This window comes from Podarcis liolepis (genome assembly GCF_965112155.1).
Source record: "Podarcis liolepis genome assembly, chromosome: 6".
In the NCBI taxonomy this organism is placed as follows: Eukaryota; Metazoa; Chordata; class Lepidosauria; order Squamata; family Lacertidae; genus Podarcis; species Podarcis liolepis.
In genome coordinates, this window is record NC_139559.1 from 43,474,684 (window position 1) to 43,493,700 (window position 19,017).

The window sequence follows — 19,017 nt, forward strand, 5'->3', positions numbered from 1 at the left end:
ATTCAGTATGTTCCATTGAGTTCAATTGGGGTTAGACCCAAGGATGCATAGGAATACAGCCTTCAACATATCCATGATGTGCTTAAGCCTCTCTAGGAAGTAGAGGAGTGAAAGGAGAGGGCCCCAGTTGTTCCAGAAAACAGTTAAACTAAAAACATCTATTTTTAAAAACCTTTGGGGGTTTTTTAAATATAAGGGAGAAATCAATTTATGCTTTTCTGGCACAATTAATGCTGCTACTAGCTGTCTCCTACATCCTGAGGTCTGATTGAAGAAACTGAATTGACCCTGAAAGGTGTGTGTGTGTGTGTGCTTAACGTAAACCACAATGGACTCCAGCACTTTGGAAAATGTTTCCCATCACCTGTTAAGGTCCATTTGTCACTTATTTCCTCTGCTCATTTTGCTCCCATCAATTTTTTCTTATCATTAGGAACTGCCCACTTGGTTTATACATTCACTGAGAAGACTTGCATGCCATTCCATCTCTTTATTTAGTGACTGTTGGTAGCCACAGTCTCAAGGCCAGTTACAACACTTGCAGCTCTCATCGAACACCAGACTTTCTCCGCAACTCTTGGAAACAGTATTGCCCCCAGAGCATTCATAGAATTTTGATTTGTCATCCGGATTGGCATAGATACCATCAGCTTTATCTTCACAGAAAATAAGAGGAGGTGGGACTGTTGGAGGGGGTGGAGCTACACAACCTAAAGGTGAAGAATATAATCAGAGAAGACACTTGAAAGAAGTTGTTTAATACACTGAAGTTGTACTAAAGAGCAAAGCCAGTCAGAGGGAACATCCCCACAGAGGTTTCAAAAGGGATTGGGTGTGCATTAAATTGCCCCCCTTTTGCTAAAACATATTGGGAAGTGTCATTGCACATCACATAATTTGTTTATCATTGGCTACTTGTTTCCTTGCACCTGCAAATTGCAGCATGGCGCTCTGTGCATGTGCGCACATGCATATACACATCTTAGTGCAGAATTCTTCTCAATAAATTGACCTACCTGGAGTTTGTATGTCAAGGAGGGTCTTCAAATGTGATATCAGAGGATATGCCCCCGTATTGCAGAAAGTGCCTAGGAAATCATCAAGGTCAATGGCCCAAACCATGGCCCCTCCAAAGTTGTTTGCTTTCAAAAATTCAACCTGCGCAGAAAGCAAGTACAAGATATTCCCACCACATTTCATGTCAGTTGCACGCACTAACATGACATGAATTGTTGGGGTGCTGTTCTTTAGACTCATGGGGTTTGGGAAACACAAACACTGGACTAGACCAATGCATCTAAGGGCTTGACTACATTCCTAAAAGTCAATGTTAACTTAAAGTTGATTCAATGACGCCAGCAGCTGACTCGCAAAAAAGTATCCCATGATCAGTGTCGGTAATACATACACACACACACACACATATGCACCAAGCATTGTTATAAAGCTCAAACATTGCACTGGTAAATCTTGCAAGGTACTTTGAGTGTGGGTACAGATCAATCTGTTACATGCACTAGAAAAATAATAACATACCTTGTACTTGTAGCTGGTTAAATCATCAAACCCAACCCACTCATTCCCCAGGAAGGCATAAGGGACTTTCTGATCTTCAATCCAGACGGTTGTCGCTTCTGGTAAGAACGTACAAATCTGTCAAGGAACATTCATGTTAGCAAACAGCGGCAAACAACTGTATATACAAATCTCAATCAGGCTGACTCATCTGTCTGAATTAAACTGTTTACTAGTCTTATCTGTAGAGTTACAAGTATCCCTTGGGCTGGTACAGGCACTTGGTGTTTTATCAGTGAAATATATTCTATCCTTTGAGGGGCATTTTGTGGCTAATGTAATATTCCCAGCAGCATTTCCTGTAATTATACCAAAGAGGAAAAACCATGCACCTGATAAATAATGGTTATTTTTTTTAAGTGACTTTTCCCAAAAGGCCAGAAGCCTTCCTGCTGGGGATACTGGACATTGAAATTCCAAAGAAAGCTTCAATTGTATTTATGTATGTACCCACAGTGACAAGGAATCTTTATGCACAGAAGTGGAAGGAGGAAGGAATGCCCTCAAAGGAAGAACAGCTGGTGAAAATCATGGGTTGCACAGAGATGGCAAAACCGATGGCACTGATGAGAGAGAGAAATTTAGAATCTTTTTAGGAGGACTGGAAACCTTTTCTAGTCTATGGGAAGAACTGATTTCCCACACGCGAAGTCCACAGCAGTTTTTGAAGTTCAAGAAAAAATATCAGAACATATTAAGGAAGGATGTTAAAGAGGATGAAAATGGATGTGATGGAATTATAAAACACAATTGTATGTAATCTTGATTATAAGCAACCTGGATGGGTGAACGGCAAGAACAGGATTATAACTGCTGAATGACAAAATGCACTTTGCTTAGAGATTTTTAAATACTGCATGCTTTTAAACTTTGGTCCTTTTTAAATGTTTCATTTACCTCATAATGAGCCCAGAAACCAGCTTCCCTTGTGTAAGGTCCAATGGATCCGGCACCAGATGCTGGAGCGCCAACCGATGTGTCAGCTGTGGTAAGCCTAAAGGTACGGCCGTAAGTAGGAAACCCCATCATAAGCTTCTGAGCAGGAACCCCATTTTCTAGCCAGTATTTCATGGCAAATTCCTTTCAATATGAACATAATAAATATAGGTATGAACTGACCATTTTTTACCGGCTCTGAGCAAACAATAGTTTTGTTAGCATTTCCTTACGCAGTTGAAGTACACAAAATCGCCTTTATCTGCAGATCCCACATGCAGGGGGCTATTGTGACCTGTGAAGGTGTCCCATCCTCCGTGGAAATCGTAGGTCATCACACTGATGAAATCTAGAACCCTTGTGCGAATCAAAACAAAAAAAAGCAGAGCAATAACAACTTGCCTAATGGATCCATACGCTGAAATAAAGATCCTCTTGATACTGGTGGGCTGAACCCTGTTCTCTTTCACATTAGCTTTTGAAGATTGCATGAAACCATACAAAAACTGTATGCATTTGAACAATATGGTGTACATCTGACTTGTAGTTTGCTAAACAGCTAGCTATATGATCCTCGGTTTCTGCTCCTCTTTTCTGCAAGGATATTTGTCCAGTTGTTAAATTCGCATCCAACCTTTCCAACAAATGAAGTTCAAGGTGACTACACTGTTCATTTTTATCACAGAACAAGCTAAAGAGGACATTGACTAGAAAGCTAAAGCTTAGTGTCATATGGGTCCAGCATTGCAATCCTATGCATATCTATCTGTAAACTTAATAAAGTTAAACGGGACTTACTCCCAGGTAAGTGGGTATTGCAGCCACTCAAAGATTTCAAAATGCTGCATCTAAATTCCTGAATGTCAAACAACCAAGTTTAAATCTTTGGCAAGACTGCACAAATATATTGTCTCATATTGTTGACATGTATATATTTCTCTGTATGCACATTTTCCTTAATATAATAAATAATTCCCTCCAAATGAATAATGAATTTTGCCTTGCTTTGTCCTATTTTCACAAGTCCCCAATTTAGCACATTGTCACTTACTTTCCTATCTCTGCAATTTCATATCCAGCATCAATGGTTGCTTTGCCAGCAGATACAGCTGCTGTGATCAACAGTCTGGGTTGCCCACTCCTGGTGGCTTCACTTGAGAAAGCAGCCAGCATTTCCTGGAGAAGGGCATGAGTGAGTAAAGTTAACAGCTGCATTCAGTTCTAGCTAATTCATTGTGTGCAAGGTATCAAAAATTGGTGGTATGCAACAACATCTTTTTTTTTTTTTTAATATGAAGAAATTCCACTTCTTTGGTATATGAACCAAAGTGTCATTATGGTGCCATTATGTACATATAAGGAGGAATTTAGAAAGCTCAGTCATTTCTGAGATTGCGTCTTTATCTAATTAAGTAGTACAATCAGCTGGTTGTCATTTAAACATAGCTAAATATGAAGAAATTTCTAATTATTTTAACATTCTTATAAATCTGGAAGTGGAGTGAAGTTTGTTCCTTTTCCTAGGAAAGGATATTCTATTATGTGATTGTGTAATTGGCAGTAGCACCTCATTTCTAGCAACATTTAGTTGGAATTAGTGCTTTATTTGGACAAGCGTGTCTGTTGTTGATGGGAGCCATCCTGGCTGAGGATAACTCCCATCACATGAGAAAGGGTAATGTGTGACCAAGCTACCATATCAATCAGCATCTGCTTTGTGATTTCAGGATCTGAGGAAGTGCTGCCAGTATTTACAAAATAATCGACTCATTCACATACTGTATTACATTTGTTTATGCAAAGAGAGCGAGGCACGATGTTCACAGGATGCTGGGCAAAGCTTCCTCACCTGGACTAAAAGAGTGAAACGATGCTTATCCTCGGCAGGGCTGCCCCGAGAACCTGGGTATTCAAAGTCCAGATCAATCCCATCAAACCCATACTGACGAAGGTACGTAATCACTGAATCGATGAAAGTCTTGCGGTTTTCAGCTGTAGCAACCATTGTGGTGAACCTAACAAAACCGGATTTGTTTTTAAGTTACTGAAAGTATGAGGATATACACTATATGAACCACAAAATTAAGCAATGCTAGCTTGTTTCAGCTTATCTTACCACTTCCTTCCCCACAAAATGTTTCTACTGTACTTGTTTATCCCATACTTCCCTCTGACTCTTCAAAAAAAAACACCCAACTCTCCTCCTTTAACTCCACAGTGGTCTTATCTTTCTATCCACCAGAGGTTCCTGAAAATCCTCCACATCCCTTTTATCCATTCATTGCCTCTTCCTCAGCAGGCCAGCAGCAGTAGCCACAAACTACCCCACCCCCATCTTGTTCATTATACATGTGAAAGAAAAGTTCTCACTTCTGGGTGCCGAAATTCCAGCCTCCAATCGCCAAAAGGGTAACCATTTTCTCATTGCTAAGGAAGGGATTGGAAAAATTAGGAAATAAATTTATAATATGCAATTGTTGCTTTCCCCATCATCGTTTATTGTTTCGTGAACTGCCATTAAGCATGGTCTGAGGACCAAACTAGATACTGTGTTGATCATAGGACTGTGTGCTTGTTCTTTTTTTTTTTACTAAATAGCCATGAGGAGTGATCTGGGTTGGGGCCACAGAATCATGGGAAGGGACTTTGATCCATTGATATCGAGCGGCAGCCTCCCCACAACCCGTATTTCTGCCCTGGGAGGAAGGCTGTCACTGGTACTACTGAGAGATTACCTCCCAGTGCAAATAATAGCCATGCAGACAGGTACATCAAGCCATTGTCCCCACAGCATTTCCAGATTGCTAATGTTGTGACAGCTTCTCTGCCCATGCTAGGATCTCCCTTGAGACTCTCTGGTTGGGACTCTCCTATACTAAATAATGTGCTTAATGTCACGTTAAGTTTTCCCTGAGTCCTGGAGAGGTGGCATGTTCTGGGACACAGATACAAGAAGGAACTGGCAGGCAAAAGGCATAAAACAGTCAGTTCAGTGAGTAGAGAGCATGTACTGTATGCAAAATAATAATAATAATCAGCCAGTGGCCATTCCAATGGAAGGATCTCAGGATGAGGAAGAGCCCTCTGCCTGACACCAGCTGCCAATCAGTGTGACAACAGAACTAATGCTCTGACACAGTATAAGTCAGTCTCATATTTTTGAGAGGAAGCATGTCAAGTGCAAGTAGATAAATAGGTACCACTCCGGCGGAAAGGTAAACGGCGTTTCTGTGCGCTGCTCTGGTTTCACCAGAAGTGGCTTAGTAATGCTGGCCACATGACCCAGAAAAACTGTCTGCGGACAAACGTCGGCTCTCTCGGCCAGTAAAGTGAGATGAGTACCGCAACCCCAGAGTCATTCGCAACTGGACTTAACTGTCCAGGGTCCTTTACCTTTACCTTTTTAAAGTGGGTTTCAACAGTGATGGGTTGCCTGGACTAAGACTCCTGCAGATCTGAGATCCCTATATTAGACAATAGCACAGGATAGATTCTTTAGCACTAGGAAGACTGGGCTGTTGTAGCAGTGCCCAGAACTGACTTGTCTGCCCTTCTCTCTTCTGGCCATTGGCCTAGTGAGCAGAGGGTAGATAGTACTTTGCAGCTCTGCAGCAGCTAATATTAACCTTCCAGGGTTTTGTTTAGTTTTTTCCAAAAAACTGAATCAAACATTTACAACTAGGGGGCTTAGAAAATCAGATCAGGTCCAAACAAGCCTTATTATTTTGAGATTAACCAATCTGTGTTCATTCTTAGTAATTACCAAGTGCTTAAAGAATTTACTAACTATTCTTTTAGACCATTGAACTGTGGATAGAGGACATCATCATTCCATTCATAGGGGGCGATCTTGTTATTGCTCATAGTAGCAAAGGCATAGATGACGTGTGTGCACAGGCAGGGGTCCACATTTGCTGGTTTATATCTGGCAGGATCAGGCCTGTACTGGGACCAGTTCGTGAAATAACAGACCAGCTTGTAGGAAGATCCTGAGGTAAGATAGAACATTGTGATGTGAATATCATAGGCAAGAACAACATAGAAATCAAAGCAACTGACTCTAAAACCGGCATGCTTTATGTGTTAATGGAATGAGGTGAGCTCACCAACAGGGATTTTGCCCCTCTCCTCCCTCCTCTTAAACCTGTTCTAGGTTTTCCTTCAGCCTTCCAGAGCAAAGTCCCATTGCACAAGCTGATCTCATTCTGCTCGTGCAACAACTTAGTTCAATCTGGCCCTGTGCGCTTACCTCTTGATTTAGGAAACTCGTCGTGATTAAGATACATGCACAATGCTCAATTAGAAAGTTATCGTCTCTAGCCCAGCCTTTGCTGGCGTTCTCCAGATGTTTTCGACTACAACTCCTATCACCCCCAGAATGAGGAACCATATATTTCCTTTACAGAAATCTGTGGATTTATATAATGCAAAGATATAGACTCTCATTCTTAATGTTACATTCCTTTGTGCTGGTTGCTGCTACTCATAATCACACCCTTAGTATTGCAAGCTCCCAGATCAGGAGGGGGCAGAAATGAAAAGGGCAATATCAAACCTGAAAGCATCTCCCCCACCCTCAATTTGTCTCAGATATTCTATCTATTTTTGAGGAATAAATTTATGAGCAATAAAGAATTCTGCTTACCAAGCTGCAAGTGCAGCAAAATGGCCAGACCTACAAAAGATTAAAAAAAAACAAAACACCATTACAGTATGCATAAAACCATCTGGCTCAGTTGTCTAAACACCTCATTTCCAGGGTTATTTGTCTCATAAGCAAGCCTGATGGTGTTCTCATTCCCAAGTCTAAGCTCAAAGTTCAGCTCCCTTGTTTCTAGGAAGAAATGTCTCTTTATGTTTCTCAAGATGTAAAATTACACACAGGATCACTCACTTGCCCACAGCAGCATCTTCCCCATCTGTTTTTCAGAGGAAATGGCCCATCTGGGGAAATCCAACACAGCCTTATAAACTGCTCACTTATCAGTATGGGAGCCACACACCTGCTAAAGGGGCATACATCTGGCAGCTAAAGTGCACAGGTGGCTGAAGTATAAATCCCGGGACAGAAAACAGATCTAACTTCAAGGATGGAAGAAGTGTTGACTTTATGGAAAATTACATTGTGTGTATGAAGAGAACCACAAAGGCCTATCTTTTTCTGATTTTTGACAGATTTGGATGTCAACAAAGCCCTGATGTTGACAGCAAATGTCCCAATGATTTTAATGAATGTTCAATTAATCACTTAATGTTCAATTGTAGAAATCTTGCAACTCAATTACATATGTGGTTAAGCTGAAAACAAATCCTAGTGTTGTCAGTCTCTGGGTGTGTAGGCAAAGGACAACAACAACAACAACCCACTCTTCACTCTAAGGTCCCAGCGTTAAAACATAACATTAAAATGATATTTTCAGGAGAAATTTTTAAAGAAAATAACCCTGCAACCCAATGCAGAAATGTGGAAAGCGAGCTTAAGATCAGAAAACTAAGATAAAAGCAGAATGGACGGATTTATCTATTCCTAGTCTGAACTTGCTCAAGTGTTGAGTAATCATATGTGAAGAGGCTCTAATAGCCTTTCTAGACAACTATTTATAGCATGCAAGGCACACGGCTCAACATGCAGATGTTAGATAAATAAGCAATGATATTTGTGTCCAAATGGGGCCAAAGTATTCTTGCACAATTTGCCATTCTTCATGCCCAGCAAGTGGTTATCATTAAATGACAGCTTAAAAAACAAAAAACCCTAGGTGAACATTAGTTTGTGACTTGCAGCCATACACCATGCCAAAAATTTATGCAACTGGCCTTCAGCCCCCCCATAAAAAGTCACTTTGAGATTATATATCTCTAAATTCCCAAGGCTGTTTCTGCAAGGCACACCTCCATGACACTATATCAGTGCAAGATAAGACTTTATACTAATGCCGGTCTTGAACTTCATGTTGAAAAAAGGAGAACGCGATATAGAAGTGGGAGCCTTAACTCAAAGTGGAGCTGAATAACAGCAACATAGCTTGGAGTTTCCTCTAGTTTTGCTACTGCAAGCTAAAACCATTGCTGATGATGCTGGAAATGAGACTTTGAGAAGCCTCTAAACAACAGTTAAACTGACAGAGCGGAGCTGTGAAAGCTAAAATGAACTTGCACAGAACTTCTTGTCCTCTAAGAACTATGGGGATGATTTACTAAGCCTTCAGGCCCTGCTTTTGAGCCTCCAGTTGAATCTGACCGTTATTGGAAACAGAACACAAGCTAAATCAGGAATGGAGAATCTGTGGCCCTTTAGATGTTGTTGAACTCCAGCTCCCATGAACCCCAACCAGTATAGCCAATAGTCAGTGATGTTGGGACTTATTGTTCAACAACTTGTCCCTGAAGTCCAGATCTTCTGCAGCACTCTCTATTCCAGCTTTTTCTTCCAGTTTCCATGTCTTTCTTCCTCCTGCTGCTGCCCAGCTTCACTTATAGACACTATTGTTGCACTCCACCCCAATTTCCCAGTGGTGCAAGATTCCAGGGGTTCCAGATGCTTACCCAGGGTTTTCTTTGGAAATGAGGCACAGTGAAGACTGTGGTGTCTTTATGATGTATGGCTTATTTACACATATATACAACCTGAGCCTACAATGCAGGGGTTCAAAGCATTACACTCCAAGGGAGTCCTGTCTCTCTCATGGCTACAATCTCTTATGCAAAACAGGCAGCTCAACTTGAGTTCTGCCCCGCCCCCCATTTCCAACTTGCTGCATTTAACAGACTGACACTTTTCCCCCTTGATCATGCCACAGCCAACTTAAATCCTAAAACTTCCTCCTAACATAAACTCTGGCATTGTCTTCTAACTAACGATCTCAAACTTCAGGGGCTAGTGTTCACATTTTTCATCTAGATTAGAGTCTTTGTCTCACAAAGTCATAACATAACTTTCCGTCTCCTAGCCAATCAGAAGGGTAGCAGGATGTAGTTGAATTTCTGGCTCCCATGGCAGTCCTTGATCTTTCTTGCAGGGAGTAGAGTTATACACTTTGGGGTTCATTAAAAAAAATAGAGGGAGTGATGATTAGATTTTTTTCTCAAAATAAATACAATTTCTTACATTTCAGGTTGGTTAAATAATAATCTCTCCTCGTTTAAGCACTGCTGTCTCTGCCTTTTAACTGAGCAAAAAGCCATCTGATCCTCTTTTAGACCTTGACAGCAAGACTCAGGTACTCACTAAGCAGCAAACACCTTCCTGGAAACTAGAATTAGGTGAAGCTCCCTGTGACTTTCTCTTTTAAAGACAGGTGGAAACAAATACCTAAGGGAGAGGCACCTAGTTATGTTGGTCAGCTTTTCTTTTAAGTTATAAATATCAGATGTATGAAAAAAAATGTCTTAATTGTCATCACCATTGTGCCACAATTTAAAATGATTTAAAGTACAGGTAAATGCAATAATTTTTTTTATTAGATTGCATAGTAAAATAGAAAATCAAGGTTGCCTAAAAAGAGCATGTGCATTCCAATTCTGCATAAATCTCACGATATTCAAAATCTGATTAACAGTAAAGGAAGAAAAATGAGACACACAACAGACTCAAACAGAAGTTTGTAATGGAAGATTCCACAACAGGTTGCTCAAGTCTGGATGATCACATGCTAATAGGCAGCGAATATCTTGAAGTATCTTTTCGCTTGCAAAGGTTCAAGGAGGTGAGAGATATAACATGGATCCATCTTTGTTCCACAACACGTTGCATTCCTCTATTTGCTTGGTGTGATACTTCATGTTCTGTCATAGGAGAACAAATGCATGTCAGAAGCACATCAGATATTTGCAAGACTTCCTATTTATCAAGAGCATAGCAGAGCAAAAACAACCCTGAAACATTTAACCCTGTATTGCAACACTTCCTCAGACTCTAGACCAACTCAGACACAACACTGCGCATTCCATAGGCCTCTATATGCTTGGTCTACTAAATAGCATCCATGGGGTGCATATAGTTTGGGACCACATGGAGAGTAACTCAAGTCCCATTGAGTTTAGTGGCCTTTACTTCCAGGTAAGTAGGCATTGCACAAGCTTTGCTTAACTTTCTATTTGATCTTTTGCTGCCCTTTCAAAGTGGGTTTCTCTTCTTGCCTCAGTTTAATTTCAATTTTAACAACTTTATTTGTTGTGTTGCTTGTATTCATGTTGTGAGCCACATAGAAGACTACAGCTGAGAGACTATATATATATATATATATATATATATATATATATATATATATATTTAAAATGCTTTCGTATTGCAGGGTTTATCACGTGAATCCCCTTGGGACTATTCCAAACATTCAAATCTAAAAAGAGAGGTTAGAAAATAAGGGTTGAAACTGATGCAATTAGTATGCCTAATTCAAACTTCACTGGATGATAGATTGGTAGCTTAATGAAACATGCGCCTTACAGCTTGATTTGTCATTACCTCAGTTTCCTAGGAGACCCTTAAGCTTATTCACAAGGACATTGGCTCCTTGGCCACAGAATTTGCCAGAGAAATCATCCATCCCTAGAGTCCAAACCATGGCTCCTCCATAATTCTCCCTCTTCAGAAACTCAGCCTACAAAGAAGTTGGGGGGGGGGACATTTATAAATAGCCCACGGACTAGTGCTTATGTACCCATTCCATAATAGTTGTCACATAACATGCCTCTTCTACCATTTGCTAATAACAGGCAACTACAAATTCCTTCTGGACACTGCAGCACATTTACAATATACGTAAGGAAATTCTGGCTTTACACCAGGAAGAGCTTTCTGACAGTAAGAGCTGTTTAGCAGTGGATGGACTCCCTTGGGAGGTGGTGGACTCTCCTTCCTTGAAAGCTTTTAAGCAGAGATTGGATGGCCACCTGCCATATACCTGTATGCTTTAGTTGTGATTCCTGCACAGCAGGGGGTTGGTCTAGATGACACTTTATATACCACTTGATTTAAGAAGAAAAAACTAACAACCTCAAAGCAGTCTACAAAAAGATACAATTTACATTTAAGCATAGCATTCAAAGGAAATTGAACTAGCATACAGTGGCTCAGTAACCCATTTTCTGTGAATTGAGAGTGTGCCACTCTGTTCTGACATAAATAAGACACTCCTTCTTTCTGTGAGGTAACCACAGAGAGTGGCTAAAGAGCACTTGGAGCTGCTAACATTGATTTTGCATATGGGAAGAAGCAGAATTTTATTTCTGTTTAGTCCCAGGGTGAAATAAGAATGAGGCAGAGAATTCTTAATATTGTACATTCCTTCTACTTCCAAAATGTTGTGTGCCAGCCAACAGGATGGTACTCATACAATGCTACTGATAAATAAAAGGGGGTATCAGCATGTCGTGGGGGATCCCAGGGTTTGCAGAAGTACAAAAAAAAAAATTTTGAGTTGAACCCTAAAAAATAAAAAAACATGTTCAGAGGCCCCAGAATTCTGATTGTCTCTTAGAGGGTAAAGAATGGAGATGAGAAACAAAACGGTGTATCATGGGAAAAGAAGATTTTAAATAACATAGAGCCTTAAAGAACAGAGGTCCACCCATGCAACTAGACTTCCAATTCCACTTCCTCTCCTCTCCCTGTGTGCCCTCAAAATCTGCTCCAGAGGATGCTGTAAACTTTTTATGTCAGGGGCCGCAAGAGATAGGAGAATAGGGAAAGTTCCATTGCATGAGTCTGCTGCGCTAGTGGAATAACGGCATTGGTTACAGCCCATGACTCTGTGAGAATGTGAAATTTGGTTAGCAGCTAGAGGGCCTAAAGGATTTTCATTCTCATAGGATGTAGCAATTATCACAAGTCAGTGACACACTTTAAACTGAAAACTCTTCTCGTCGTCGTATCCAACCCAGTCTCCAGCTTTGAAAGCGTAAGGAACCTTCTGTTCTTCAATCCATCCCTTGGTAGCTCCCTTTAAAAATGGGCACACCTGTCAAAATGATAGAATCCATGTTTAGATAAAGAGCAGAAACCCAAGGGGATATGGACAAAAATAAAAACCAAGTCTATAATCCTAAAAGTTAATCATTCCAAGTTTCCCCCATCAGAATCATTGGTTATTTTATAGCTAGAAGAGTACAGCATTTGGTGGTCTGCAGCTTTAATTTACTGTATACAGCAGCCAAATGAGACATCCCACAGCCTCTGCCTCTGACCTTCAGGACTCTCCCCAGGGCACACGCCTCAATGGCCCTGCACCACACCCTCCATGAGTGCCTTTGCTTGGCTAGAATGTGCTCTTGGCATTTGACAACACCTTAAGCTTGTCTGGATGGAGGCATAAAAACCTATGGATTTTGTGTGGCCGGAAGGTAAACTACTTTGCTAAGTTAAGTCGCACCCATCACTCTACCAATATTTACCTGTGGCCCTTGGGCTGGACAAGACTCCCCACTCCAGTATACAGTAACCAAATTGTTCTGGTTTATCTAAAAGTGTGAGCCTACACTTGTCGACTCAGAAGTACATCCCACTGCATTGAATACCTGGTACTCCCTAGCAATGGATTGCAGCTCTACAAGCTGGTCCTGTGCATTATTGACGGAACACTGAAGGCATTCCTCTAAATGCTTGTGGACTAAAAATGGAAAGCGGAGAGCAGAAATGCATACCCAAGGGCCATCTCAAATGTTCCCACAGGTGCTTAGACTCCTCCCCACCAGAAACCCTGATAAGGCAAGGAGCCCAAGCACAGTGAAGATGCCAAGCACATTCTGCTGAAGGCACTTAAGTGTCAGCTTTCAGATCTTCCCTCTCAGTTCAGGAAGGTCTGAAACAGAGAAACATACATGGACACTTCTGTCCCTTCCCTGGTTTTAGTCCACATTTATTCAGGAGAAGGCCTGAACAGGGCTGCACCCATGGCATGGCTCCCAAATAAATATTCATGGGATTGCTGCCTAAGACTTTGGTTATGTCTTAGTCACCTTCCACAGAATCATCCCACTTTATCCTCACAAAAACCCTGTCAAAATAAGATGTGTTAAGAGAAAATAATTTGTCCAAGCCCACCCTTTGAGATCTACAGCTGTGGGAATTAACTCTGCCTCCCCAACATGATCAGCTACATTATAGTAGCTCTCAATCGTCAATACAGTGGTACCTCGGTTACAGATGCTTCAGGTTACAGACGCTTCAGGTTATAGACTCCGCTAACCCAGAAATAGTACCTCAGGTTAAGAACTTTGCTTCAGGATGAGAACAGAAACCGCACGGCAGCAGCAGTGGGAGGCCCCATTAGCTAAAGTGGTACCTCAGGTTAAGAACAGTTTCAGGTTAAGAACAGACCTCCAGAACGAATTAAGTTCTTAACCCGAGGTACCACTGTATTCTGTAATAAAATGCCAAAGACCCATTTACCTCGTAATATGCCAAGATCCCAGAAGTTTTGGTGTACTGTCCAGGAGAACCTCCACCACTAGCTGGAGCACCAACGTCGGTTCGTGAACTAGCAAGTTTGAAAGACTGTCCATATGTTGGAAAGCCCATCATGAGTTTCTCAGGTGGCGCTCCATTGTCCTTCCAGTATTTCATGGCATATTCCTGAAGCACAGACAAATTATGCAGACTTCTGTCATTCTTTCCTCAGTGAGTTTACTTTTTTAAAAGACAAAAGTATTTGGGAGGAGCTGAGAGGAAGGGCAGGCGGTGAGGGGCTGCTTAACCCTTTCCCGCTTTGGATCAACCTCCTCAAGCTGCTTTGTCATCTGTGGGAAGTCAGGGTCTCCGTGTCTTCCAAAAATATTTGTAAATGAAAAAGAAGCTTGGGGAAGGTGATTTTTGAGCTGAAAATCATTCAGATATAGTCTGTCTTTGAATTTTCTTTTTTAAAAAGAGGAATTATTCATGCAGCTACACAAAACATGTATTTTGAGCCTCATCATCAATCACCCACCCACCCATGTTTGCTAGGGTAGCCATGTGTCCCATTGGACAGAGAAGAGTCCACTCTTTGAGGAAGTCCTCTTTTTGAAGAGTTGTCTAGTCCAGGCCCAGTTTAAAGATAAGGAATGATGCAAAGGGTGAGCAGGAGCCTTGAAGTCACCCAGTAACAGCTCCTGGACAGCAGACTGAGCTAGCACACAGGTCAATTAGTCCCATCTTCCCCACTATGGTAAAATGTTTTCTATTTCTATTTGAATTTATAGGCATTGGTTCTAAATTTGCATCTAGACATATAAATTAGGACATGAAAATCTGTTCAGGTCTTTTTCATGACGCATCTCCTCCTTTCTGGTGGTATACAAGTGGCCACCCTTATGCTTAGGCTTGATTCAGTTTTACTGTATTGAGTGGGGGAAATTGTCACTGGAATTTAGCTATGAGTTTAAGATTGGGCTGTGTATTGTTTGTTCTTACACTGTTGAAGAAGGGCGTTGAGTCATAGGAAGGTGCACCTCTGTGCAGGGGGCTGTTGTGTCCTGTTTGAGGTGCCCAACTTCCATGGAAATCATAGGTCATCACGTTGATTAAATCAAGACTCCTGGATGCACACAGAAAGGAATGGCAAGTTGAAGAAACAATTTCTTCAAACATTAAGGAATCTATGATCCAACAGCCACACTGTTATTAGTGATAATAATAAGACAGTTATTTTGATTCATAGACAAATATTTAAAAATCAACAACCTGTGGTTACATAAGTATGATGTAGTAGCTCCTTTAAAAGCCCTCAGAAATATTTTCAGAGGCACTGTAGAATGAGGCCCAGATTTATTTATATATAGCCTACAGCATAGTGTGGCTGCATAGACACAATGGTCAATAAATACCACCCTACAAACCACTGGACATCAAACCCCAGAGGAGGTTTAAAATTATTGAAATGGGCTGGATCTTTGGGAGAGCCAGTGTAGTGTACAGTGGTGCCTCGCAAGACGAAAAGAATCCATTCTGTGATTCTCTTCGTCTAGCGGTTTTTTCATCTTGCAAAGCAAGCCCATTGAAGGATTAGCGGATTAGCGCTATTAGCGCTATTAGCGGCTTTTAGCGGCTTATCTGCTGATCGGATCAGCTGATAAGCGGCTTAGCAGCTTAGAAAAAGGTGGGGAAAAGGGGGAAAAAACCAGCAGGAACTCGCAAGGCATTGTCATCTTGCGAAGCAAGCCCATAGGAAATTCGTTTTGCGAAGCACCTCCAAAACGGAAAACCCTTTCGTCTAGCAGGTTTTCCATCTTGCGAGGCATTCGTCTTGCGGGGCACCACTGTATTGTATACAGGTTCAGCAGCAGCACAAATTTAATAAGTAATAATAATAGTAATAAAGCAGAAAGAGAAGGGAGTTAAAACAGAGGCTTTTCATTTGAATGGCTTTCTCCTGAGTTCTTTAGCCATTTGTCCTAGACCTAGAAGTTAGAGCATTCAAAGCTGGTGTTCAACAGAGATTCTGACGCAGGGCATGTCACTTAGCAGAAACCATATGACTCACTTCCCCAGGGCAGCAACTTCATATCCAGCATCCATGGTGTTTTTGCTAGCAGATACCGCAGCAGAAAGCAACAGCCGTGGGCGTCCTGTTCTTTTGCCCTCTTCCTCAAAAGCAGCTATCAGTTCCTTCAGAGAGAAACAGCAGGAGCAGTTGGGTGCTGCTCAAGTGCAACTGAATGGAACACATTTCACAGGACAGCTGACCTTTTGCAGGCTGGAAAATTCCACCCATACAGATCATGATAAGAAATATCTTCGGATGAAGGATAGTATATAAACTTAATCAATAAATAAAGATAAATATCCACACACAAGTTGGGCATGCCTATTTATTTTTATTTATTTGACTGCATCTGAGCATGCAATAAAGCATTCTTCTTCTTGATGGTTGAGTCTTCTTTGTCATATTTAGTAATTCACAGTGCTATCCTATACAAGTGTACTGAGAAGAAAATTCCATTAAGTTTAATAGTGCTTTCTCTCAGGTATGGTCACTCAGGCCCCATTGAATTTAATGGAACTTGCTTCTGAGTAGATATGCATAGCATTACACAATTTGTCACTGGGACTCAAACTGACCATTGTTCTTGATGTGGAAGAATAAATATATGGAGGCTGGTTGTGATTACAAAAGCACTCTATACATGCTCAGAGGTACTCATATGTTCTATCACTACAGTATACATTCCAGGAAATTAATTTTAAATACCATTTTAAAATAAAGTAACCTTGTTACAATCATTCACTTGTTTTTAAGAAAGGTTTTGACCATTTTTTGTCAAAGTAAGTATGATCCATGCTATCTCCCATGGGGCTTCCAGCACCCTTTGCTGAAGCTGGGATGAACATCTATATTATTTTATTTTCATACCTGAGTCAAGATGGTGAAGCGATGCTTATCCTCTGCAGGGCTGCCTTTGGAACCTGGATATTCCCAATCAAGGTCCATACCATCAAACCCATGTTTGCGGAGAAAATCGATTGATGTGGTAGCAAATGTCTGCCGATTTGCTGGAGAGGATATCATGGAAGTGAACCTGGAAGAAATGTGTTATTTTTTGACAGCTGCCTTTTACAACTTACATCACCCTATATTTCACTCTTATTTTTTGCTGGGCATCATGAACAGCTGCTATAAAATGGAAGAGCTTTGATATCAGTAGGGACTAAGGATGGACCAATCTGTCAATATTGGTTCTCCAAGTTTCTCATTTTTAAAATCTTAAATTCGCTTCTATTTCTGCAACAATCCACAAAAATGAATAAATAAATTGAAACTCCTCATGAAGATTCTTCAACATTTTAGTGTGAATTTCTCATAATAAACATTTTTATATGCAGTTTAATACACATTTTTGCAAGAAATTTTCCCTAATCTAATGCAGTTTTGGATGTAATTTTCACCAATATAAGGCATTTTTATGCACATTTTAGGCTACAATGTGCATTGTTGGACACATAACCAGGGGAATCACACTGGAAAATTTGAAGAAGTGTGAATTCTGAAGGTTTCAGTTTATATCATTTTTCAAAAAGTATGAATTTGCTAAGCCCGCTCCTGTGAATGGCAGGCCGGATCATTTGCCTGAGGCCAAATTGGCCACTGGCAGCAGGGCCTTTCGGGTGTTCTTCTGGGCTTGGGATCAACTGGCCAATGGTGGCACTTGGCCTCACCCCCAGGACAAGGATAAAAGACCGTCTGCCAGGCCATTCAGCTGGTAAATTCATCTTTAAATATAAACTGAATCAAATTACTCCCCCACCCCAAGATATCAGTGAAATGAGGCCACTTTACATCACAGTGCCCTCCCACCCTTTCTACTAATTAGGATTAGTCCATTTTTGCTCTCTTTGGGGGTTTGGCCAAATTTAGGGGGACTTTTCAAGCACACCTCCCCAATGAAATGAAATGAAGGGAGTAAACTGATTCAACGAGGAGAAAGAGCTTGCATTTGTTGGTGGGGTGAGTTCTTCCTCCCCCCCCCTTCTTTAATCCCTTTTTTATATATAAAAGACCCTCTTATTAAAATCATTATCTGCCAGTACTGCGTCTCTGGGAAGGAGGCTCGCACTGAATAATCGTGTACACAGAAACAAAAGACAGAAAATGTTCCTTGATCTTTGAAGGACAATCATTTCTCAAAAGAGGAAATGCTCTTTCTATCAGACTCAAGCTCTCCAAAATGTCTTAAGCCGGGTGTCCCAAATCACAAGTTTCTTAGGAAGCTATATCTCATGAACACCCTCTGCTCTTTCTATGAGTATAAGAAGGAGAAGGGTCTTACTTCTGGTTGTCAAAGCTTCCCCCTCCAACAGCCAGCAATGTGAGCAGCTTATTATTCCTAGAAAGCAAGAAAAAGATATAGTGGAATTAACATTTCACAAATATTTTGTGACAATTAAAAAGGAATTTTACCCTCCCCACCTCAAAATATCCAAGACTTCCATCACCAGTTGCTCCTTATAATTGCAGAATTTCAGAACCAAACAGGTTTTGAGAGCTCCTCTAGCTCATTTTCAGGGGTGTGGGCAGAATCCCAAAAGTTATTCTGTCAGGGCCATTGGGGAAATTAAAGCAACTCCCAGGGACAGAGCCCAAAGTGAGACAGAACTTAAAAGCTTCCTGTTGTTCTTGAGATTACTGGCAGTGCCAAGCAAGGACACAGAAGGCTGGCCAAGCAGATGCTATTACAGTGAAAGGAACAAGCATGCAGCCCTTCATAACTGTCTTTTGCATTCCTGCAAGGCAGTCTTTCCCAACCTGGTGCTTCAAAAACCTGCAAAAGCTCTTTCATCAGAGATTAAGGCAGGGCAGAACGAAACGAATATGTGTCCTGATGACTATCATTCCACTCTCAAGTGTCTTCAGAAACATAGTTACAGAATCCTACTATGCAAAAAATTATCATCCCAGGGAAACATCAGCCATCACTCCAACCAAGCCCATCCCCCTGAATGTCAGGCATCTCCAAATTACTTTTTTCACATTACATAGCAAAAAGTACAGATTTACCACCATGTGTATGCTCCATAGGAGCCATAACCAATCC

The 19,017-nt window shown here is 41.1% G+C and overlaps 1 protein-coding gene across 1 annotated transcript; it reads right to left on the reverse strand.

Annotated features, from left to right (window-relative positions):
- Window positions 1-519: 519 nt before the first annotated feature.
- LOC310709800 (acidic mammalian chitinase-like) lies at window positions 520-18,310 on the reverse strand (the record flags this gene model as incomplete). The annotated part of the gene is made up of 17 exons (XM_083509840.1): window positions 18,253-18,310; window positions 16,839-17,004; window positions 15,969-16,093; window positions 14,900-15,023; window positions 13,901-14,083; window positions 12,354-12,470; window positions 10,982-11,111; window positions 7,157-7,186; window positions 6,299-6,500; window positions 4,882-4,938; window positions 4,361-4,526; window positions 3,563-3,687; window positions 2,745-2,868; window positions 2,473-2,655; window positions 1,537-1,653; window positions 1,017-1,158; window positions 520-710 (listed from the first exon to the last, which is right to left on the reverse strand). The coding sequence occupies exons 2-17, from the start codon at window positions 16,992-16,994 to the stop codon at window positions 520-522; spliced, it is 2,172 nt and encodes a 723-aa protein (XP_083365966.1). The 5' UTR covers window positions 16,995-17,004; window positions 18,253-18,310.
- Window positions 18,311-19,017: the final 707 nt, after the last annotated feature.